At 38.8% G+C, this 26,123-nt stretch overlaps 1 protein-coding gene across 19 annotated transcripts in view; it reads left to right on the top strand.

Annotated features, from left to right (window-relative positions):
• Window positions 1-26,123, top strand: part of dlg2 (discs, large homolog 2) — a 168,143-nt gene that overhangs the window by 72,762 nt on the left and 69,258 nt on the right. For 12 of the 19 annotated variants that reach the window (XM_079356339.1, XM_079356340.1, XM_079356336.1 and 9 more), the window contains one exon: window positions 1,931-1,990. The exons of 5 other annotated variants lie outside the window; for them this stretch is intronic. In XM_079356339.1, coding sequence (XP_079212465.1) covers window positions 1,931-1,990 — 60 coding nt within the window. Of the gene's footprint in view, window positions 1-1,930; window positions 1,991-10,266; window positions 10,884-26,123 lie in introns of those variants that run through there. 2 more of the 19 variants (XM_079356332.1, XM_079356337.1) reach the window with 2 other exon arrangements.

Raw genomic sequence — 26,123 nt, 5'->3', positions numbered from 1 at the left:
GTATTTCTATTTTATGATGCTGGATGTGTCCTTTTCTTATCATTGACGTCATTCTCTGCTGTCAAGAGCTCCGAGTGCTTTACCAAAGCTCAATCTGAGCCGCCTTTCTTTCCTGTATGATGGAGGATAGTCTGTTGGTGAAAAGATGCTACCCTGCAGACTGTTAATGACAGCATACAGCAGTGATAGGGCTCAAACAAGAAGATCAAACCTAAAAGTTCTTATTTTTCTATTTAGTTTTTTTTTTAGGAAAAAAAAAAGGGGATAAATGTGAGTGATGTACTAATCCACCTCTTTAAGTTCAGACCAACTAATGATCTGATAACCTATACGCTGTGAAATGCAGCATCAGGTTTTCTTAACTTTGTTGAACAAAATTAAATAAATAATTATACATGATAGTATTATATTGTCATCACAATCTGCCCTTACAATCTGTCCACAACTTGCAAAAGCACCACTCTTACTCTGCTGTCGGAGTGAAACGTTGTTGACCACATGCAGCATTGTGTACGAAGCAGCCTAAGCTCTGCACTTCCATGTTGGTCAATGTCTTTAGTCTCTCAAAATGTCATGAACCTAAAGGCGATGTACGAGTAGAAATCCACTTTGACAGTGTGTTTAAACATATATTTGGATAACCTCACTGTCTACTGACCCACACAATGTGAAATAAATCCATCCAGTTCTTTGTTTGTGGTTTGCATAAGTGTTACAACTTGGAGAAAAGTACTATTTCACATACTCTCCTTATGATATCGTTGTGGAATTCTGGTAAAAAAAAAAAAAAAAAAAAAAAAAAAAAAAAAGTCCCCTGCCCTTCCCTCGGTTTCTCCACCCCCAACCTAAGGCAAAACATCTCCCCTGGTCAGCCATTTTTATTCTCACTAATGAACGCATGATGTCTACAGGTAAAACTCAGGGGGTCTTATTGCATTTAAAGAGACACATCAGAAATGGAACATTCTGAGAGAGCTGGTTTCTACAGTGTCACAAACCTCCTCTGGTGCTTGATTCATGTTATATTTTGAATAAAGCGCAGCACAGATGTTTCATGCACACTACAGGGGACTGTTTCAAATGTGGAAGTCCAGAAGTTATTGGCAAAAGAAGTGAAATACATCCAAAATGCTAAGCCTTTGTTTTTAACACACCATGCTGTGTTGGCTCCGCCTAGAACAATGCACAGGCCTACCACTGCACCAATGACAGTGACGTAGTTAACATACAAACTTGTTGTGAACACTGAATATATTGGCCCAAGTGGTTGATTCCTTGGAAGGTCCCATTTTCAAAGATACCCTATCTGGCTGTTTGAATCAGTAGACAGCAGGTATCAAATTGGTGCATCCCTGTAACTTAGTTCACATCATTTAAAATCAATCAGTCTTCGGTTGTAAACTGGAATCAAACATTGGATTTCTGGATGAAATGCATTCTTTTGGTTTTGATTCATCTCACTGCCACCTGAAAAAGACTTGCAATACATCTCCTAACAATGACGGTGCATTAAACTGTAAACTAGAGGAATGCATACTGTAATGCTCGTGGTGTACTGCAGCATCATTTGTTGAGCAGCAGTTTGTGATGAGCTGGGTGTAACTAGGATGTTAGTTTACACTGTTTTGATTATGTCGGGCTCATCTATTATAAGATTTTGCTGTAGTTCTGTGATGACACATTCTCCATCCGGTTAAAAAGCTCTTCATTAATGTTAGAAATAATGCAAGGAGGCCGGACTGATCCATTTCCCCTCATCCTCATCCAGTCAGTTCTAACCCGTGTGAACATATTTTCCTTTTTCTCATCATCTGACAAGGTAAACAATACTAATGCTTTTCCCCCCAATGCATTAGGCTCACTTCTCTCTCTCCCTCTCTTCACCAAAGTATACTGGCAAGTGATCTTGTTTTTCATTTCTTACCTGCAGCCCGCACTGGTTACCCGTTATGATCTTGCTTACCCGGGTGTGACCTCAGCAAACTACATGGCAAGTTTTATTTCATTTTATTTTGATTTTTACCTCCGGGGAATCTCAATCTCCTGTGTCTTTTTTTGGTTCTTACTTAAAGACCCTTTCCATTAGTGTACCCAGAAAATTGATGTCTACTTGGTGCTGCATGCACTTTGTTTTGTTTTGTTTTGTTTTTGTCTTCAGTCCATTGCCTGAAGAAGAACTCTTTCCCACTCCTGTGGGTCGCTGCCCCTTTCTTCTCACAAAAATCCCATGTGTGTTTGTGACCATATGCTTGCCAGCTCGTCCCATGTGCTTGCAGTGGTGTTACTGTGATCTGTTTTTAATCTGTCACAGTTAATAATTATGTGTAATATGTGGAGTCCTTTGTCTACAATTCAACAATGGGACTTATAATCACTTTCAATGCAAGGTTACTGCATGTGTCACTGTGTATTGTGTGTTTATGCCTCTGATCCAGCATTATCGATGTCACGGAATCTCAAGGTCTATTAATTAATGTGCTGAAAGAGCAGCATGTTAAGCTAATGCTCATTTATGGGATATGTGAGACGGACGGCCTACGCCTCCTGCTCGTACTCTGCGTTAATGTCTGCCAGTTTTTCTGAAGCTCACATACAACAACTCAATGTTGCAGTACCACCGCGAATTGTGGGGGCAGTGTTGAGCAGTGTAACCAACAGAACAAACCACAATGATAGTAGGTTTGGAGCGATTAACGCACGTGTTATTTTACCCAGAACAGTTGGACGACAGGGAAGGATGACTGGAGGTCTGTGCAAGACTGTAGGTAGTGGATGCATTTTTAACATTCATCCAACACAAAGGAAGCGTGCTCACCTTTGGAAGGGCTCAAAGCCCCTTGTTGTAGTTCAAATAAAACCATTTCATCTTACCCTAGTTATGTTTTTATTGATATATGAAAATAAGCAATAAAAGTCACAGCAAGTCAAGGGAAATGGCTTTCATAAACATCCTCATTGGAAATGTCCTATTTCGGTTCATTTAATGACCCACAATAATAAAAGCCAGCATAATAAAATGCTTCATAACCCAGATTTATTCAGGAACCTTGAGATTTATTGTTCAGTTTAACCAGAATGTTAAAGGACAAAGCCCTGAGCCAAATCCTTGAGGTGCACTATGGGTTTCATGATTTGAGGTTAGCCTAAAACGAGACAAAGCTGATTTTTTTTTTTCAATTTACCTTTGATAAGCTGCCTCTAAAATGATTGTGGTTGTTTTACCTTTGGCTTTTAGCTTCCTGTTTTTATTAAGTGGAATTCTAGGTATATCGTTATACATAGTTCCTATTTAAAAAGAAAAAAAGTAGCAGTGTGTCATAGGTACTGAAACCTTTAGTAGTGCTAAAAGTACTTTAATTAAATGTTTTAGCTTTATTTGGAATCGTGTTGGATCACACGGTATCTTGCAGTAAATGTGATATTAAATATAATGGCCCAAATCTAATTAAGAATACATAATGCCCACAAAAAAGGTATATTGCAGGACATGTCAGCTACTGTCACATTCACTGCGACAATAACTATAAAAGATGTTATATAAAATAGTGCTACCTATCCAGATGTGCTGCTAAGTACCTCTGTGTACATAATCCTGGATAATGCTAAATCCCCTTTCCTTTTAGTGCAAATACAGAGGGTAGTGGTTTTATATGAAGTGATTCTGTACTGGGAGAATGATTTGACAGGGACTTTAGCCACTGCTGTCAATTTTTGCTACAGTAGCATTTTTTTTGCGAAAGCAGAACAACTCTTCACAACAAACAAAGAAACTCTTCAGTCAGCTTTCATTCCTTCGTAACATTAAAATTTCTTCCATACGAGCATGTTAGTCTCGTTCATCATCTTAGTTTGTAACAAGTAGGAAACAATTTCTGTCTCTTTAATATTGTGCAATAAATTGTGCAGTGATTGTCACATAGATTGTCACTGTGTCTGCTGAAATCCTCCCATCGTAGGTGAGTGCACCTCTGTCTCCCAGCTGGAGTGCATTCACTATCTTTTGTCACAGCATAAAGAGCTGAAACAGCTTTTTCTTTTTAGCTTCTGCTGAATTTGGAAGCGGCCAGCACATATCTTAACTTCTTTTAAGTGTTGTCTGACTTTGGCTCGCTGTCTTCTTCTTCTCAAATCCTGCTGGCACCTGCTTTTTTCAGCTAATTAAAAACAGGGTTGGTAATTTTCTTCAATCCACCTTTTCTAAGATTTTGAATGAAATTCTCTTTAGGTCCCTAAAGATATTAATCATCGATGTACTCTGAAAAATTAACTAAGAGAATCCGTCATCTGTAGCACTTGTAAGCCTGCAGACCAAACTCTGCCACGAGGAACCAATCATGCCTCCCTGTCTCCCTGCTCCTTCTCTACCTTTAGCAGGAACTAGCCCACACTCTAAGCGTGTCAGAGTTTATATTGTGAGCTGAGGTCCGCTTCTGGAGGGCTCGTGCATGTAAGTGAAGGGAGTTGCTTTTAGGGAGCACAGAGGGGAGGGGGTCGGTGTTAACAGAGCACTGAGCGAAAGCTTCTTTCAAAATCATGCTAGTTTTTGAAAATGACCAAACCTGCCTTTAGCCGCTGCTCAGGTAACCTTCTTTCATAGGTCAAAGTGGATGGAAAATATGTTGACATGATATGATTAAATTCAAAGTATACTAAAATTCAGGATAACTATATATTGCCAGGTTTATACTATAGTTGTTGTTTTTATGACAGGCCATGGAATTAAATTAACAGCAATCTGGCCCAAACGTGCAAAAGATGGCTGGGTTTAAAAAAAAGAATTCATGTTTTATTATGCGTTACTGTCCCTGGTAACGGATGATTTCTTTCAGTTTGATTGATTTATTTATTGTTATAGATTAACTGACAGAAACATGATACATGTTAACACGTTTGTCCCTTATGTACATGAGCTTGAGTAGCAATTGTCGACTGGTTTGGATGTATTTCCTTTTGGGTTTGTTTTCTTGCGTTGCAGAAACGGACCTGACTGTTTTCTTAATGTAAGCATGGGAAAGGCAGAGTGGGGAACAGAACCACAGATTCCAAGCTCAGCCTATTTGTTTCCCTCAGCCTTGGGACTTTTGAATGAAAAATTGCTTTAATACAGCAGGTGTAATTGTAAAGGCAGCAGGGAGGCAAGAATTATGGTTGGTCTATGAGCAGAGGGAGTGTAACCCCTCCCTTGCTGGCCAAATCAAGCAACGAACATCGAAGAGTGTGACTCAGGAAGACAATATTGATTCTTACTGCGGCAATGTAAATCGATCGCATACCTCTTTCCATGGAAATTTTCTGCTTGTTAAAACACCCATATTTTTGGCAGCAATTACTTCTCTATAAGTCAAGTGTGACTGCTGGAGCAGTGCTATTAGAGGGGGGTGAACCGTGCACTTTTGTTGTCCAAACTTTCATGGCTTGGGGAAGAGTTTGCTTTCTCTTATTCAATGCCTGTTTCAGTGTTCCTCCTCTGTCTTTGTATCCCCTTGATGGGAAGCCGTTAGGGCCCAAACCCCTGCGAGCAAACTCTGTGTGGCTCTGATTGGCTTTTCTATCCACTGTGGATAACAGCTATGGGTGCAACGGTGCAAAGATGTCAGTTCAGTTCATACCTCGGTTTTATGGCTTTGGTTCTTCACATGTCCTCCACTGCAAGCTACAAGTTTGCAGCTATGATGAATAATTGTAGTTGTAGTAAACATTCCTAACACCAGGTTACGAACATGCAATGTGTTGTGCTACTCAGTTCATTAATGCATCAGCCCATATGTTTTATTGCTGATTTTTATTTTATTTTATTTTTTTAATTGTTTGGCATCTCATTTGACTAATTTACCTCTTGAACAATACGGCTGAAGTTGAAGGAGTCTTTGGTTGGTGTACCTGATGGTAAAGCGAGTTAATATGGTATCTTAGTTCCTTCAGCCCACATTCACAGATAGCCTTCATAAGAGACACATGTGGTCCCTGACCCTCACAGTCAGTTTACAATGCATTTTGTCTGATGAGAAGAAGGGAGTGAAGAAACACGGTTGTAACCTCTTCTGCTGATGGCCTGTTCACAAGGAGTTCCCATCACACCTTGATTGAACATAATGATGCACCGCAAAAAGCCCACAGAGCCATCCCATCAGCTGTCTGAAAGATTTGGTGCTCACTGCCTACACTCAGACACAGTATGAGATCCTTCAAAATGGATTTTCTCTTAGTGGGTTTCTGTAAAGAGGTCAATTTTGTGCACTTAAGGCATTTTTCCTGTGCATGGAAAAAAATGTGTATGAACATGAATTAAAGGTGGTGAAACACTGAAAGAATAAAATACATATCAAACAGTTAATTTAATATTGTCTTGAAAGTACATGAAAGGGTTCCGTTCTTAAAAGAAAGGGAAATAGAAAGCCATTAAACAGAGTCAGCCATTAGTACTTACAGAGTGCTTTTGGGGCCTCTCAGATCTGTAGCTGAGGGGCTGGGACTGACCATCATGTGGGACATGCTGAATGTGTGCTGACTCTTTTATTCACTCAGGTTTCAAAGACAACAGGCTTTTTTGAGCTGTTGTTCAGCTGAGGTGAAGCCTCAACAACATCCAAAGTGACCTCAATGAATAATTCATACCCAAATGAAAATCATTATTCAAATTCATAGTGAAAAGATAACAGAGTAGATGCACTGTCAGATAACAGCAGCTTAACTGTCAAGGCTCATCTTGTGATCTCTCTATTTAAAGTCCCTTTTTTAAGGATTTAAAGTCTTATATATGACAGAGGGTTGTCATTATCCACCAAGTCAAATATTGATAATGAAAAACATTGCTAAGTATATAAAATAAGTAAGTTACAAAATTGTGAAGATTTAAGCAGTTATCTCTGCTCTGGGATGCTGTTAGTATGTCTGTTGAATACGCTTCAGCACGCCCAACTTGAATGTCACTGGGAAACTATTGGAACCCCATTTCTTCATTCACATCTGACGAGTGTTTTTGGCATTATGAGAAAAACTATACGAAAAGGCATATGTCAGGGAGCTTCAGTTTTTCGAGATCTGGTGTTACTATGACAACCAAAGACGTATTCGGCTGGAAGTGACTTGTTAACATAGTCACTCTTTGAAAGCATAAAACCAGACACACGGGTGTTTGTGGCGAAGTTGGTAGAGTCGGTCTCTGAAGGAAGGTTGGGGATTCTATCCCCAGTTCTGCAGCAACATGTCCAATATGTACTTGGGCAAGACACTTAATTGAATTTTTCCTGCTTCATCTGTGGCTTATTAGTGTTTATGAATGGGAGTTGTTATTTGTGATCGTCACTTTACTGCTTTACAAGGACTTTAATAATTCATATTTAAAAACTGCAGGATAGTATCTTGTTAAATTACCATTTTGAAGCTCAGTGGACACAAGGAGAAAAATGTAATTCAACGCATGAACAAAAGCAGTAGCTTTATCTTGAGTAGAATGTAAATGCTGGTGGCTGACCTCCTTTACAAGGCCAAGGATGGCTTGACGGGATCGCCTCCAGCCCCGCTGAGTCCTCCTCACCTCCTTACCTCCTCCTTTCTTTCCACCACACACACTCATTTACTCAGAGACACACCAGACAGAAAGTTGTGTTCCCTTCTGCACACAGATACAAACTGAGTGTGACCCTGAGGACACCAGGCCCCCATAGCTCCAGATGGCCAAGGTTTCCTCCAGCTCCACCTGACAGCCAATCACAGATTCCCACAGACAGTGAGGACCCAGCATCCCTGCACCAACCAACCTTTAAACACCAGGTGCAAGAAACAGACAGACACATATGAAAATAGAAAAGGAAGAAAATAAAGGTACATATTAATTGAGTTGCATAGTTTTGGATCCAAGCATATATGGGATGTTGTTGTCTGGAATACATTTGACTGCAACCAAATCAAATATGAAGAGAAATCTCTAGATTTGCTTAAATAAGCACTCTGACTTTCATGTGTTAATGTCAAAGAGACTGGGTTTTGGAAGAGATGACATTCACTGTATAGCTAAAAGAGAGTCATTTGCAAATTGACTAAAACATTTGCAGTTGATTTTCGATGTAACCACAAAAATAAAGAACAAATCAGCTATTTAATATGATGTTTCAGACACATCATAAATAATCAATGTAGAAAAAAGAGAAGATGCAATCACTAATGCTGCCTAAAGATAAATGTCACATTTAATAACCTCTCTGCAGCAGATTGTAGGTAGCAGCACCTTTAAACACCTTAATTATTACCGCAATCTCCTGATTGAAACTTCATCTAAGTTCAGCCAACAAATACACTAAGGACTGAAATTAGCATTCATCAGATTGTATTTTGCATTATTTATGTTCTTTAGCACCAGGCGTTGCCTAAATGCCATATTTTAAATGAAATGTTGAATCATATCAAGTAGTGTGAGATATGGTGCAGACATCAACAACAAAAAGAAAGTAATCCTCTGCTCTTGATGAGTCTCAGAAATACTGAGGCCAAGAAAATACAATGAAGCAGCACACTGGGAATTATTCTCCCATAGTAATAGCCTACGTTTATGAATAATTATGAATACAAATAATTAAAACATTTTTTATGACTTTTAGGTACCCTGTCAGTCATGCTAACTTTCCCCCCTTGCAGCGCCCCTGGCTCTAGCTGTCCTACTGCTTCTTTAAATTCGTAATGTATTAGCCACATCCACCAGGCTTTTGTGTGCTTGACTAAGGGAAGTGTGAAAAAAAAACCCCGAAACCAAATAAAAAAAAAACAATCTCACATCTAAATTGCATGTACATGAACTTCAGATGTAAAAGTGACCCTAATTCAACCCTGAGAATATAAGTCACACAGCAGCTTCACTCTGGCTCACTTCAGCATTATGAGCCCAAAAAAGAAACCAATGTTCTTGTGATTTACTTGCAATTAATGAGAATTAAGTTTGCTGAAAAAACATCATGATGCAGATGTTGTAAAATTCCTAAAAGCTTGGTCAGGTCTGTCCTCGAGAGGAGACAAAAAAAACCAACTTTTTAATTCTCACAATAATCTGTTGGTTTTTATGGTGCTGACAACAATTCTGGAGGTCTACAAAGTCCCTGACACCCTCTCCTGGTGCTGTGTCAGAGTTTCATGCTTTGAGGTGTCGACAGAGAACTGATTGATAGACTAAACTTATCTATTCTGCAAAATGTTATCAATCACAACCATCTGCAGCGATTGCAAACAGAGAGCTTTATCATAAGGCAAAGTAGAACAGGATGAACCAGGCTTGGAGACAAACAAAACCATGTCCTCCTCCCCTTTCCTGTAGTTTATCATTGTTCAGCTGTGTGGTTTCAGCTTTCCTGGCAATTAGCCTGCAGCCCTCCCTCTCTTTAGCGATTGCAGGACAGCCATGTTATTATAGGATGTTAGTCCAGAATACGACGTCAGCACACACACTGTAATGCTGAAGGAATATAGTTTGTTCTGTTCTGCCTTACGTGTCAGAATTATTTATATGCTAAGCAAATCAACAAATTGATTAAAGAGGTAGGGGAACAATATTAATATGGCTGTTAAGTGGTGTTAACAGGTGTTTTTTCAGCAGACAGTGTTAATTCAAACACATCTTTAATTTTTACATTTGCTACTCTCTGGTTGATATTTAAGACTCTAGGCCTGTTAAATTTCCCTGCTGTAGTACTGTGTTTATTCCTGGCTTTAATTATATTTCTTCCCCTCAATCCATAGGATTGATTGTACATTGAGAAGTGCAGGGTAACTTTAGTGTCTATGTTTGTTGCTAAAGAATTATACTTAGCAATAATAATACAAAATTAGCCAAACTCAGCCACAGTTCACAGCAGTAATTTTCGGAGCCTTTTAAAAAAAATTATTATTCATATTAATTATATTGATACAACAACAGTACAAGTACAATAAAAGTGAGGTTACTCTTTTTTGACGCAAACAAAGATAATTATAAATCTAATAATTATTGGAAAAAATTGTTTGGACTTTTTACCTGCAAAATAGTTTTTTTCCCCCATTCTGTGTGCTAAAAAAAGAAGAAAACAATAACAATTAAAAAAATTAAAAATAGTAGGAAATAAAAAAAATGTGAAAAGCAGAGGAGTAAAATAAGACAAAGAATGCTCAAAGTGCAAGGTTTACATTGTAGGTTGGTCTCTTTTGGCAGATGCATCTCTATTGAGTTTGACCATAACCATGATGTTTGCAGTCTGCCTTATAGCTTGACCTTTTTGGAAAGTTAGTTTTAGACAACATTTCTTATATGATGACTTCCCTTGTTGAGCTTCAAAATTCTCAATTTTGTTACAAATTGGTGGCATCGTCACGATTACTCCCAATTTTATACAGTCGTGAGTGTAAGTGGCTGCTTGCGTAGGTATAGTGAGAGTAGAGCATCACTCACTCCACGTCACCCAGACCTCTGAAAACTACGAGCTGCTAAAACCTCTTTTGCAGGTTTCAATTGGTCCTCAAGATGCTGTTTCCACGTGGAATGCAGTTGCCCCTCCTCCCTGTCTTTTCCATTACCCCCCTACTTCTGTCTCTCTCATTCCCTCCCTCCCTCCATCCCTCCCTCCATCCCCTTGCTTTCGTGGCTGACAAAGACCTGACTTTGCTCTGCAGACACTCTCCCTCCCTCAGCATCATCCTTTTTTTCCTCCCTCCCTTTCTTTTTTGCTCTCGTCTGATCGCAGTCCACCGCAGGAGAAGCACTCAGTCCAGATGGGTAGCATATAGAGCTGTTTGGCTGTGTTCACAGACCAGAAAACGTTACTATTTCACTTGTCGCTATGTTTGCCTCTATTTGGTATGCTAAGAAGCTGGGGAGACGACTTGTACAGAACAGCCGGAGGGCTAAAATGCTGAAAGACAAGGTAGGTAAACCATTATTTACTGATTTACTTTGGGTTCAGAAGTCTTTACTGGCCATGTGTGCCCCTACAATAAGGTTTTAGTCGTGTTTGTATTTGACAGAGAAGACAACATTTCTTTCAAATCTAAATGCAAAGTCATCTTTAAAAAAGCTGACACATCCTTTGATTTAATCATTTTGACAAGCAGGTTTGAATTGTAAAGTCCAGATGTACCATTTCAAAATATCTGTTGAGTTTATTACTTCCTCCTTGGACCTGTTGATTTATAATGTTGTTGACATCTGTTTTAGTGATTTGACTTTCAGTAAAATTTGTTGACTTTGCTAAGTGATGTCCTCTCTGCTTCATATATGAGACAAGGGACCCAGACCCTGCTGCCAGAAAAGCCTAATCTTGTATTTTGACCCTGCTTACTTTTGGAGGAACTCTGATGGGTACTCTTTCTTAACTCTTGAGCTCCCTTTCAATCCCACTGCACCAAACACAAGAAAAGCATTCTTCACAAACGCAACTTATTAAGTCATCTGCCCTGATGATTTGTCAAACTTATCTGTTGTCCCTGGTTACACTTTCTTTCCCCCAGTAACAGTCTTCTTGGAAATAGTAAGAAGCATACTGCCTTAAGGCTACATGTAGATACATGATGTGTCTTAAAAGGGAATTTAATTTTAATACACATAATAAGAAGTCGGCTTTTAGAGGGCAGGGCCGGAGGCCGGTGAGGGCAGTCAGCTCAAAATACTTACCACATTTTCTTCAAATGTTCTGATAATTTGCTGACTTCCCTAACCCTCCAGTTAGCACCAAAAATGGACACTAAATACTATTTTGTGACCTACAACTCATATGTTATGTGCACCCATCAAACCAAAATTCCCACTTCGCTACAAGCATTTTATTAAATAAAATAGTGTATTATCTACAGGAAAAACCATTAAATATGGTCTCTATTTTGTGCCAGCACAGAAGCTAGGCTATACATTGCTGCAGACAGGGCCATTTATAACTCTTTTTTTTTGTTGCTAATTTTAAGAAAGAAGAAAAACTAATTGATGATGTATTTTATTTCTTTTCTTTCTTTTTTTTTTTTGTAATTTGCTGTCAGTATACCAATATGTTTAAACTTAAGTTTGGTGCACAACACATATCTTCTTTCACCTGCTGTGCACTGATAAGTTGATTTTATTGGTAATTTTTTCTCAAAATTAGCTAAATTATTAAACTATCGTCAAACACCCTAGTTTGAAAGCAATGTAAAACGTCCTGTCCCGGCAGTCAGGCCATTTTCTCCACAAAGGTGACAGGCATCTTCTGTGGACCATGATACACGGTCAATTGAGAAACACCTTTTACAATCCAACGAAATAAATACTGAACCATGTCTTCAAAGTGCACACAAAATAAAAGCTCACCTATTTTGGCAAACAGTAAAGAGCCAGAGATTGAAAAAATTAACAATTAGATTAAATATTTTGATTTGTTTAGGATTCTACATCAAATGACTGTCATGAACACTTTTGTGTGCTGCTTTGGCGCATAGACGCCAGTTATGTTTTGTAACTCTAGATTATATGGATTTAATTACTGACATAAGACTTTGTTAGGGGTTCATCTCCCTGTGCATACAGTGCGTCACTCTGGGATGGGATAATATCCTCCCAAAAATGGCTTTTTAATTAGCTATATGGTTAATTGCCAGAAATTAATTCCTGAAACATTTACCCCGTCTGGACATTACTAGAAACAAAACAACTTAAGCGCACATGGTAGAGGTTGGCACAATATCTGCTATTCAGCCTTAGAAAAGACAACGGCAAAAGACAGAATGTGACGTCAAACCAAGATGACATCCATATCTCCCTTGGATAGCCTAATTTTTTTGATTAAAATGTAGTGCACATCAATTTCAGATATCATGGCCCATGCATCCATATGTTGTATCTAATTGCAATATTAGAAATAGTTTTAGCCACAAGGCAAAAATATGAAGTCTTACATGGACTTGGAGTACAAGTGTGATGTCACAACTTCCACTGTAGACTTCCTCACAAATAACTGCTGCATCAACACTGATTATACCCAGGCAATGTACGTAATCTGTGACGGCCTGAAGTGTGTTTGCCAAGGCCACATTCACATTAACAAAAGGCAGCGTGCTGCTTAGCAACCAGTGTTTGTGTTGATGTGCGCGTGCAAGATTGTGTGGCATATGGAAGCACTGTGCTGGAGGCTGATTAAGTTGTGGAGTAGTGTGGTCCTTTTTTGCTTTAACGCCCAATGTGAGGGTTGGAGATTGCAGTAATGGATCTAATACATTAAGTTAATGAATTTGACAACAGAGATTAAGCAGAAAAAGTATACCTGTTGGAAAAACATACAGTGCAGACCGGCTATGTCTATATTTTATTGATGTCTCACCTGAGGCGCAGAAAGATGATGTCCTCATGTAATCTGATTGAGGTAAAAGGAGGAGGGGTAAGGCATGGATCACAGAAGAAAACATTTGAACCAGGAAGTTAGGAATTCAGTCCCCCTTATGTAATAAAGCATCATGTTGGGTTATTTTAAGCCTTTTATTTGACTTGTTGTACCATCTTAAAATTACTTAAGCAAGTACCTTACTTGCTGTTTCAATTGCTTTTGTTTATAAATAAAGAAAGGACCTTCTGAAGGTTACATTAACTTTACATTTATGGATCACAAGCTAAAAAAAAGAAAACAGCTAAACAGAACTCTAATAAGATAAATGTTTGATTTCCTAAACTAAGATATGACTTTTGACTCCTTAAATGACCTGTCTGGAGTTTTTTTTAAGTCATTCAAGGATGCATCAGTACAGTTCTTTTCAGTTACTGTGACTACAGGCAGCCTGAGCAGAAGCTCTTCCACAGTGCATCTAAAGAGACAAAATAGCACATGATTAATCACGATTATAAAAAAAAAAATATCATGACTTTCAGACCTTAAACTCATAGTATGTAAAATCCCTGCCAGTGGGCTTTCAATCAAAACAATGAAAAAAGATGATGTTGAGTCTTGCGGAGAATCACGCGAGTGATTCTGTTTGCTAATCCCCAGGCCCCTCCCCCTCTGATGAAAACGAACGCCGTGTTGATATACGAACAGGCAAAACCAACTTGAGGAAGAGAATATGTTTACAGATTATGTATCCAAGTATAACTTACAAGAAGCACAGACGGCAACAGTATGGCAGCTTTCAGTAGCAGCTCCCGCTTGCTTATGCAGCGGTCTTTGGCGTAACATCCGTGTTTCCTTGGCAACGGTAAACATTTTGACTGTCTTGACTTTAATCAATTCTGTTTAATTAGTCTATGTTGACGGCCTTAGGGACAATGTAACAATTTCATTTAGCAGACATTGTTGTCCAAAGCAACGTACATGACAGTGTAAGTCTAAACCGAGTTAAAAATAGAAATAATAATAACATAAACATAAATACAATTCCAGGTAGTAAGGGGGGGGGGGGGGGGGTGGGGTGGTGGTGTATGTAATCCTAATGCCCACATTTTCCCTGTATGTGATTTTTTATTTCACCGTCTCTCACTGTGGCTCAGTTGAAGGCTGATAAACAGCTATTCAGTGCACATTTATAATGGAAAACACAATGGCAAATAAGTGAATTGAGGGACTTTATCTAAAATTGGACTACAGATATCAGGTCGTATTATGGTCACTGAGATGAGCAAAGCACTGCTCGAAGGAAACCAGCCAGCCATGAGGCAAAGGATGTCTGACATGATCAGGTTAAACAGGATGCTGTTGGCTGTTTTTGGACCCTGTTTAAATCCTATTACAGGTGATCTGTGTATTAAACAGTTTCAGCAGATGGTGAAAAGTCCAAAACCAAAGAGGAGCCAAATAATGAGTCAGTAACTTTCAATAAATTTAATCCTGCTGCTTCCTCATAATGAGCTATTGGGACTCTCAGGTGTTTAAGAGATATTTTGTATGCTGATTTATTCAAATGTCTGTTCCTGATGGATAATCCCATCTAAAGATTTTACTTGACACAATTATGTGTTTGTACAATATTTTTGTGTATACATTAATACCTCTCATTTCTTAAATCATCTCTCGATTTTTATCAAAGTGAAAATGATCTTAAAGTTCTTTTTTTGTGCTGTTCCAGATGCCTTATTAATCAAAACTTTGTTTCCTGTTCATCCTAGTGCTTTGAGACTAAAAGCCGAAACACAAAACATGTCGGTGTGCAGCCGACATGTATGTTAACGGCCTACCTTCATTTGTTAAGCACACAGAACATAAATTAACACAGATCAGGTCAGCATGTTTGCAGATTTTAATTGTTGATGAAGTTATGTTTTTAATAGATTTTTTTGTATGTGCTTTGTTTCTGCTGTTGGAAAAATGTAGCAAAAAATAACTATATTCCACCATCAACAAATATAGAACAGTGTCCTTTGTGTTCATATCACATACAATGTGTTGTGTGTGTTCAGGATCACAATGAAATGAGAGAAGTTAAATAATCTGACTGGGGTTTGGTCTATTAAAGAATAAAGACAGACTTCTTCCTCATAAATGCAAATGCTCATGTTACACCCAAAACATCTATAATCAAGGGACTTGACATAGGCTCTTTGCAGTCTAATTGTGCACGAGCAAAATGCATCTGACACGCCCCAAACCACTTGGAGGCATGCACTTAAGCCCCGTTTCCACAAAGCAGTCCGGTATGGATCGGTACAGTTTGGTACGGTTTGGTTCGATTAAGCCCAATCCCGTTTGCGTTTCCACAGCCACCCGAGCCCTATTTGGTAGGCGGTGTGTAAGCCGGATGACGAAACCCGCTATGTAAATAGCATCACATGATAGCAGCTAACTGCTAACAGCTAACCGCTAACTAATACATTCAACAAAGAAAAAAAACGTGACACAAACAAAACCAATGCTGAAAGACATCCAGCAGTTCATCTACTCTGTCACTGGCATGTGACTCTTTATTACAAGAACTCAATCAAGCTTTGTTTTAGAGAAGGCTGTGTGCGGCGAGGAGAAATACAGACGTAAACAATCAGCTGTGTATTACAGCCAATGGTTTAAAGACGGCGGAGTTTTGCCACGTAACACGGGAAGTGACGATTCTTTCAACCAATCAACAGACTGCAGTGTTTAGCTCCACCTTTTCGGGTCGGCTCGACATTCTTGGCACCCCAACGGAAGGGTCCCAAAAAGTGGGACAGTACGGTTATTTGGGAATCTTTCCCGGGATTAGTCTATGGAAATGCCGCAAAATACCGAGACGAACCGAGCAGAAATAAGTCTGTATATTTCCTTATCAACAGCACTCATTGAGTTGAGAAAAAAAACATAGACCATACCATAAGTGACCATACCCATTGGTTTCTGATGAAGCCCAAGATGGCCATATTGCAAACAGGAGATTTGTAAAGGCCTGTTATATTAAAATGTTTAAATCAAAACTGTTGCTTCAGTTTATGTAACAGCTGTAACCTGCAAAATCGACGTAAGGCAAATAAAGAAAAAAAACACACAGCAAGCAATCAGTACAAAAAAAACAAACAAGCATCATCAAAATTAAACAAAAGAAATCATATGATATGCCACTTTATTTGTAGCTTGTTATTCTATGTGAACACAACAGCCATACACTTCTGCTCTGTCATTTTATCATGAGCAGAGTGGGATTCATTTGAGAGCTACTGGTTCTCTACACTTCAAATGGTAGCTTGCTCTCCAAACAATCCAAATTAATCTGTCTCTACAGCTGTCCACACCAAAGGACTTAACCCGGCTCACAGAATCACCACAGCTGTTGGATGGCTGTCTGCTAAAAGAGATAACATATTTACAAATAAAGCTACCACATAAGTTACCCAATTAAGTTACAAATGGGATAAATTTGTAAATAAAATAATTGCAGACATGTAACCTAAAACCGTTTTTTCTTAAAGCTGCAAGTCCTGAAAGTTCCCGGGAAGGCTGTGGCTCAGTGAGTAGAGTTGTCGCGTCTCAAACTGGAAGGTCGAGGGTTCAATCCCCAGCTCCTGCGAGGACAAGACACTTAACCCCCTGCTCCGTCAGGGTGTATGCGAGTTGTTGTTGCTCTTGTGGTCAACCGCTTGGTGTGCTAATTGCCCAAATGGGGAATATAAAATTAAGGTAGAACACTGCATCTATAGTTTAAGGGGGCAAATACAACACTGCTGGTGTATCCAAAATCTATTTTCAACAGAAACTGTGGATGGAATGGATCAAATTCAGGTTTATTTTTATCATTTGATTGACATCTGGAAGAGCTTTTTCAAACTGCATCAGCCACTTCACACTATATGAAGTAAATGTCTTTCTTTAAAATCAATGTTTTTTTAATGCTTCACATTGAAAAAATGTATGGACCTTACTAACAATAAACCAAACCAATAAACGAATTACTTGTGCAGCCGAAACATCACCAAAAAATATTACTGGTTAGTTTGGTTGTAAACTGAGTAGTATAAAACCAATTGAACTGAATATGCCCTGCCCTAATCAAGATATCAAGGTTACCTACTCACAATATTAATGAAAACACATTTTGGTACAGTCAAAATGATGCGGTCATTTTATTTCTAAAGGTCATTTGCATTTAGTGCTCCACTCAGGATCCACTGAGCCGATCATTCTTTCATTTAAAGCCAAATAACCTTCAGACTTCTCTTCAGTCATTAAAGCCACTGTGAGGGTTTTTGTTTACCTGAGAAGACTGACTGTTTTCATATAGTTATTTTATAAGCCTGTCACCACCGCTGTGGGTATACGTGTATACGTCAGCTGCTAAATCCATGTGTGGAGGCTCTGTGAATAAAAGCATTGTTTCAGCAATGTGTGCAGGAACAATGGCAATCCACTGTGCTAATGTCGAAATATATTTCAACTAAAAAAAAATGTCGCAGACTTACATAAATGGGTCATAAAGAGCTGATATTTTATTGTGTATGAATACTTTTTTTCAAACATCTTCTGCTTCTATCCTTCTCTGTCTCCTTTGTCTGTGTCTGCCTTTATCAGCTGGCTGCTGGGAATGACACCAGTTTCATGGTCATAACTTATATATATTCAAGTCCAGCACAGTTTAGCAGATGGCTGTTCCGTCATGAACCCGGGTCTGCTGAAGATTTCTGCCTGTTAAAAGGAAGTTTTTTCTTGCCACGCTATGACGGATTAAGCTGGGCTCTTGAAATATAGCCATCAGTAAGGTCCTTAACCTGCTTTTTGTAAACATAACAATGAGCATGGTCTTGTTACCTGCTCTTTCGTTAATGTTAACAGACAAACAGTAAGGTCCTTTACCTGCTTTTGTAAAGTGTCTCGAGATAACGCCTGTTATGAATTGACGCTATATAAATAAAGATTGATTGATTGATTGATATATATATACTGTATATATATATATATATCTGTGAGATTTACGATCTGTTGAACTACTAACAGCTGTGGTTTATGACCTTTTTCCCATGACGCTACCTCTCCTGGTATCCTTGAAAAAGTTAGCCTCTCTGGGACCCTCACAAAATAATTGATGCATTGCTGTCAAAAATTAAGATCAATTTTACATTTTCATTGATAAAATGCTTCGACCTACACATGTCTTAACCAAGACACCTTTGAATAAACTCGCCAGTGAGTATGTCAGTATGATTTTAGTTAACTCGGATCAATCTAGTTTTGACAACCTCAACGCAGACAGCTTCATTCAGCATGACATGTACCGGGTCATACAAAGAAGAAAATCTATTTAGATTTGCTTAATTTTACATCTGTCATCATGTAAAATCATTGCTGGTTGTTGACTAATATTGCTGTTTAGTTTCTTTGTTTCTTATATTTTAACTTTTTTTACTCTCTTTTCCCCAAAATTATTTTCTCTCCCTTCCTGATTCTCACTCAATTTTCACTGATTAGCTTAAAATCCTTCTCCGTCTCTCTCTTGTACTCCTGTGTGGTTGTTACTCTCATAATGTCCCAGTGGATAGGCAGCCATTTGCTGCATGGGAACACACTTCTTTTGATAATAGTCTCTTCAGTCGCATGACAGCCAAAGGGGGCTTTCAAGGGGGCCCATGTAGAGTTCTGAAGAACCAAGTGACAAAGCCGTGTGGGAAAAGGTTTTCCGGTTTCATCTTATTTTACGTATGTATGCCCAGCAACATCAGGGTTTAGTAGTATTAGAATAGACTGATTCCATTTCCATCGACTCTATTTGAACAAATTTGAACAAAAACACTTACATACCACGTAACCATGTAAGCTGGAGAGATATTACAGAGTTACAGTATATCAGAGCATAACTAAATGGTAACGTATAGCTGTTTTGTAAATAGCAGCCTGTCAAAGACAGTTGATGTTTGTACATTAATGCTAAAGCTAACATAGTCACTGCAGTACAGAGGGGAGTAGTGCTCTTTAAACTTGTTTCAGAGAAAATGAAAATGTGCAACGTTTGTAGTCATTATTGTTTTACCTTTTTATGAAAGGTAATCAGAGCTCGACTTTGTTTTGTACCTAAGTGTGATGAGGCATTGATACAGCTTCTACCGCTAGCAGTGGACGTGTAATTGTTGTGGATGAGAAACTGCAACACATCGAATATGGTAATTCCATCAAATTCTGTTCTGCTGTGTTGAAGTAAATGTTTCATCATTGGAATTGAATCAGCCATGAAAGATTACATAATCCAGTGCTTCCTCCCTTGCATCAAGTATCTTTACTGAATGTGTTGAATAGTAAATGAGAAATAAACCTGTATAGTTGTACACTTTTACACTGCATGTCACACCTACCCATTTAAATTCTGATGGCAGTGGTTATTATTTAGTATCATGCATCAGAAGTAACTAATCCATTCATACACCGAAGCAGTGGGACAAATGGAACATGTAGGACTCAGGTTGGGTTCAAACACTCGAGAAACTTGAGAGACGACTACTACCAACTGAGCCACAGCCGTTATTTTTAATGAAGCTATCCAAACTTTTAATCAGCAGCTGTGGGCTGCGACGATCTTTTCCTTGTGATAAACTGCATCACAAATGAAATATTGTCATGGTGGCAGAGCAGGTCCTGGCAGCTAAGAACAACTTTTAAGGAAAGCAAAATCCTCCCTGAAGTTTTGTCTTGAACATTTTATGTTGCAGTTAGAAACCAAAAATCTGAGTCGCGACTCACAAGCTTTTTCAAATCCACAGAATTCCAAAATGTAGAACCGGTTCCAGGTTGAAACCACTCCTTGATACATGACTTAAAACAACATGTCTGCTAAAGGGAGAGAACAGTCCTATAATCTTCTAACCCTGTTCCTTTTTCAATGTGTACCTGCAAGTTGTTATCAGTGTCACACCAGACATGTCTAATCCTGCAGTCATGCAGCATTGAGGCGAGAGAGAGAGTCACGGCGTCAAGGCGGTCAAGCCCTGGGCCTGAGATGTTCCAACATTCACACATCCACCTGCGGCCTGTTCCATCGCTATGAAAGGAAGTGAGGAAACCAGGAGGACACAAGAGAGGCCAATGTGTGGGAGGGAAAAAAAGAGGGAAGAAATCATCAACTAATAAGCAAAAGACAGAAAGCACACATAGTGAGAGAAGGAGGAATAAGAGGAGAAGCTTTTGAAGCTTTTCTTTTTGATATCTTGATCAAGAAAGAAAGTCAGACACAAAAGGTTTTAAGCTGATGTATTCTGACTTTTTTTTTAAATGAGCCTCAAGCTAGTTTTCCTCATTGTATTTGTACCTCCCACCACAGCAGCTACCGTGTTTTTTCCCTTTGTTGTTGGTCTGTTATACATTGTTGGTGATGGGTGTGTTCCTTTGACGTGGGCCTCTGTAGCTCCACCTCTTTTCATGACGTGCTCCATTGATCTGTCTCTAATCTAGTTTTGGCTTCCTGACAGAGCTGACTTCCCTCAGGCATTAATTATGCCTCCATGTGGTTTATGTCAGTGGGCTCCAGCACCCAGCACTCTTCTCTGCCTAATCCAATCGCATCCACGTCTGTGGCCCAGCCGCTGCAGCTCTCACCCAATCAGATATATTGAGTATGTGTCGCAAGTGTTTCCCCTTGTTTACACCCCCATAGCGATATCACCCATCTGCCATGGTCAGCCCCAGTTGTGCCACTGTGCTAAAGTCCCTCTTTATAAAGAATGCACCGACTATAGCACAATGGTACAGAAGGCAGGTGTGTCAATTGCTGAGGCCTCTGATTCCCACAGACTGCAGCTCATAGACTAAGGATGATTCTGAAAACAGGAGAAGCTGCTATGTGCCGAAGATGATCTACGGAGTATTTTTCTTTTGAAGATGTTGTGGGAAATGACTGAACTCTTTGTAGTTATTGGGAAATGTTTGCTGAAACAGGATTGGAATCAGTTATTTGCAGAGGTTGAATGACCTCTCTCGGGAAGAGTGCGTTTTGATTTGATCTCAAGATGACCTATAAAGGGAAGCGGCAGTGGGACAGCAAAATGAACAACTCATCCCTGGGCTATGCTCTCCATGGAGGAAGTGCCCCAAACCTCCTGTCCCCTCCAAACCCAGAGGCCCTGGGGACCCTTAAGAAGAGACTGTCCATGGAAGTCCTGCGAGGCTGGGCCCCAGACCTTGGGAGCCTTAGTATCAATCTGAATCTAAGCCCTGTGAAATGGCCCTCGCTAGTTACCGTATCCAAGTGGAAACAAACTCTGACAGAGAAGCTAAAGATGGGTCACTGTGGCAGAGTGGACGAATTGCAGGTTAGAAAAAGCTCATACATGCTAAAAGCTTTAATCTGATTGGCATCGTTTGGTTGAACAGTAAGGAACATTATAGCGGTAGAGCCTTTTTTTGTGGCGAGAGAGGAGTCCTCCATCCTTTGTGTTATCTGAAATAAGTTCATCGATGACATCACATAACATGCTGTATAAATGGAATAAAAAACATGAAGGTATCTAGAGGGGATCATTGTGTTGTGTTGTGCAATCTAACCATATTAGCTGTAACATACCTTTTTCCATGTGAAGTCATTTCCATCATAACAGAGGAAACATACACATGGCAGTGACCCAGCCATGAAAGATTACATAATCCAGTTTCAATTGATCTAAAGTCAAAACCACAGTAGCTAGAGCATAACTGATTACAATGCTTACGTAACCTCTACAAGATACAATATGAAACATTTGTAAGTAAAAAGCATGTATAAATGTAATCACAATTATTATAAAACAGTGTTGGATATATCAGTCATGTGATTAACTGGAAACCAGTCCAGGGTGTGCCCCGTCTCTCTCCCAGTTACAGCTGGGATCATCTCGAGCCCCCCACGACCCCCTACGCCTTGAAATTATAAACAACCCTGTTGAGCAAGTTTGAATTTATATTGATATATTGAACTATATTTGATTTCTCAGAGATAAGTCTGCTCTTCACTGTGACCAGGAAAGCAGCATAAAGATGAACACAAGGTGCTGTCAAACAAAAAGTGTCAAATAAAGAAATATGAGAATGAAGTGAAGAATTTACTAAGAGTGGATTGGGGCAGCTCTATAATCGCTCCATGATCTGCTCATAATTTGCCCCTGCTCTGCACTCCATCCAACTCACAAAGTATTTTGCGATAATGTTATTCAAGCACACAAACCCAGAAGATTTTTGCTCAGTTCAGTTTTCTCCTGCGTTGTGTTGAATCTGAATGGAAAGTTGAGTTTTCAGTCTAGACTCTCTCTGCTGGGAGGAGTTGTACCCTGGTGCCCTGTCTGAGCTGGATGGGGAGGGGGACGTGTCGCTCTTACCTCATTATTGAATAACACATCTTTCTCAGTTTACAACAAAGTCTTCTTCAAGGGTCGAGCTTGCGAGAGCATATGATCTCGACTGAAAAAACAAAGAAAATGTTCATCTTCGCGATGCTTTATAATGCTGACAACTTGTGGCCAAAGTGTTTGAGATGTGATAGCTCCTGTAGTGATGTCAACCCTTCTTATAATATTTACAGTACTCTGAAGATAATATTTACAGAATTTATTAAATTGTACATCCTTTAATATATTAGTAAAATATGCTGCTCCGATAACTCATGCTCTCAGCAGGGAATAATTTATTCACTCTTGTGACATGTGGGTGTTAGCACTGTCAATTTGCAGTCTGTTTATTGTCATAGAAATAAATAAATGCATAATGGATAATATCAATACTCGCAAACAGCACAATGAGAAAACAGCAGTGATAATGTTCACTCTGTGGCACATTTAGCAGTGCTTTGACCCTTTGCACATGCTCTGAGAATATGATGGTCTCTTTTTTTGTCTCATTTGTAGAGGTTTGGCGGTAGGCCATCCGTTGATGATTTAGGCCAAACAACAATGCAAAGATATTAAAACCATCTGTTTAATATGCCTCGTAATTAGAAATGGAGTGCTCCATCCAGCAGGGTTTTTTTTAAGTCTATGGGATATTACATTTTTTGTTTAATTTGGTTGCAGACTGATCGGGGTTGTTCTCTCTCTCTCTGGATTGTGGTATTTTAAGCAAACTGAATATGTTAAAGTGTTCTGTGTCTTCCAATTTAATCTGGACTTTAGGGTTAAAATCAGGACTCTTGAAAGGGAATAGCATAGTGCAGAGGGAAACTAAGGAAAGGTTTCAAATGAAAATATAATTTATTTTCATTTATATATTTATTATGTACTCTTCCTCAGTGTGTTGTAAATGTTAAATGGTTTTCATTTAAAATGGAGATGTTAACGTTTGAAAGAGCATGAGACGCTGGTGGGTTCAGTGTCTCTGTTGCTGCAGTGGGCGAGTGTATTCTGAATATGTTTGCGGGTGAGGGGGCACCACAGCCCCAGTGAATATACAGTATGGAGAAATTGAAAATGGCATTAATGACTTGTAAATCTTATCTTTTAATAATTCTAACTGAGGAAATAATCGGTTTTTACTTAACAAACAACAATGGGTAGTCAGAAGAGTGTTATACAAGCTCAAGTCCAGGTTAGCTTTATTCATTGCTTTCCTGAGCAACTGTCTTATGAAGTGGATTGGGACATCAGACATTGTATTGTTTTAAAATGGGTGATATCAAAAAGTGTCAAGGTTTAGTATCATTTAATTATTTAATGTATTCTGTTTACCAGAAAAGGTTACATTCAGACCTCTTCTCAAATGTTTGTTAAATGACTTTTAGAAGGAGGGGCCAGCTCTGCCACAGGCCCTTTCATTCCAAATCCAATGTGCCTCTGGATGATGCAGACAGCAGGTAGTGTGGCATGGGAGAAGGTGAGTGAGGTGGTGGAGGTGTTAAGTTATGGAAGGCTTTGTAAGTGAGGAGAGGAAGTTTAAATTGCCTCTGTTGTGGTCCAGGGATCAGTACAGGTGATTTAGGATAGATGTGGTGTGAAGCAGGAGCTGGAATGAACAGCAGAGATCTTGATGTACTGCAGTTTCTGAAGTACTTTGAAAGAGCACCACTGCAGGGGTCAGCTCAGTATTATCAGAGCTTGAGAATCAGAAGTGATAAAAGAGTTGGATTTTCTTTAAAGAAAAAGGTCAGTTTTTGATGACATCTGATGTTAACTAATGATAGGTTGGTGTTAAAGGCGTCTGTAAAGGTCGTGAACATGCATGGAGATGATTTAAGTGAACAATTTGGTGAATTTAAAGCAGGGCCCTTCTCAATCAGGAGTCTAAATCAGGATTCCCAGACTTTTGACGACTCAGACCAGACAGCAACTGACATCATTCTGACAGATTGGGGCGGATGTGGGCAGGGGAGATTAATACACACCTCATGGCAATCCTGTATTAATGTCATGTTAACATACACGAAGTACAGAGAAAGCATGATGCAACCCAAAATACTGCAGAAAAAACACGGAAATCAAACATAATTTAACAGCGTACGCCATTTGCCTGTTTTCCGCAGGTGAGCGTAGCTTGTCATTTAGCGTGTTTCTAACACCCAGTCTGCTGCGGAGCCTTGTTTTGTGTTAGGTTTTTCATAGGTCATGCTTTGATGTACACATGAAGTAATCAGTAAAATAAAAAATACAATTCAAATTTAAATGTTTACTTAAATAAAATTGGTTGAAATTATTGTAAATGTTATTAATTTCCTGGTCCACAATATCACTGAGTAGCATCAGTTCATGTGTTGAGTCTTAGTTTAACAAAAGAATACAAGTTCCAAGACACATTCATTCTGCTCATTCTGACCTTGCTTTTCATTTCGATATTAACTGCATTTATTAAGTCTCTTTAGAGAGAAATACTTTTGAAATGCTTGTTTGTTGAATGGAGGTTGGATCTGTCACATCTGATGAAGTTCAAGGAGTTGGGAAATTTGAAATGTTCTGATTGGCTTTCGTGACACTGAGCCGATTTGTTGCTCAGTTTGAATTATTTGATCTAATATGAATTGATAGCTGTCTATCTTCTGTCTAGATCTGTTTATTAGATTCTGTAAATTGTCAGATTGTCAGATCATGTTCCGCATGGTTTTTGTTATCCTCACAGACTTATTCTCCTCTATATACCAAAGCTTGCTTGTACGTAATTGGTCGATACAGCTTGCACTGCAAATATACTAGAAAGGGAAACCAGAACACTTCACAATGCTGACAATCCAGACTGTAAATTAGATATTAGTTAGCAGTAAACTACAGTTGTAACTCAAGTGTTCTTTCAAAACTAAACATTAACTACTGAGCTCAAAACGTGTCTTAACCATTTAAGTCAAATTGGTGAGTCTGACTTATCAAGAGAAATGTTTGAAATGTAATGTTTAAATATTCAGCATTCATAAAGAATAATTAATTCATACAAGAAGCGGATACAATTAAAGTGTGTAAGGCAACGCTAGATAAAATCCAGGACATTACATTTAAAGCTAAAATTCAACGTTTGTTAATATTTATTTGTGATTTAAAGCACACTACTATCTGAGGCTAAAACACTAGTTTAAACCTTACCGTCAGCATATTTGCTTCAGAATCTACCAGAGGTAGTGAAAATATATCACAGAAAAGATTTTACATCCCTTCACTGATCACATTTTAGTTTTTAAATGTATGTCATTATTGTCTAAAATAGGAAAATTGTTAAATGTATTGTGGTAAACTCTGAAGTTTATTATGCCAAATGTGTAAATGGAGAACCTTTTAGTGTGGATTAAACATTTAGTAAAAAGCATTTGGGGATCTTTCCAGTGTGCCTCTGTTT

Source organism: Symphodus melops, assembly GCF_947650265.1.
Source record: "Symphodus melops genome assembly, chromosome: 11".
NCBI classification, from domain to species: domain Eukaryota; kingdom Metazoa; phylum Chordata; class Actinopteri; order Labriformes; family Labridae; genus Symphodus; species Symphodus melops.
This window is presented reverse-complemented; position numbering and strand designations above follow the sequence as displayed.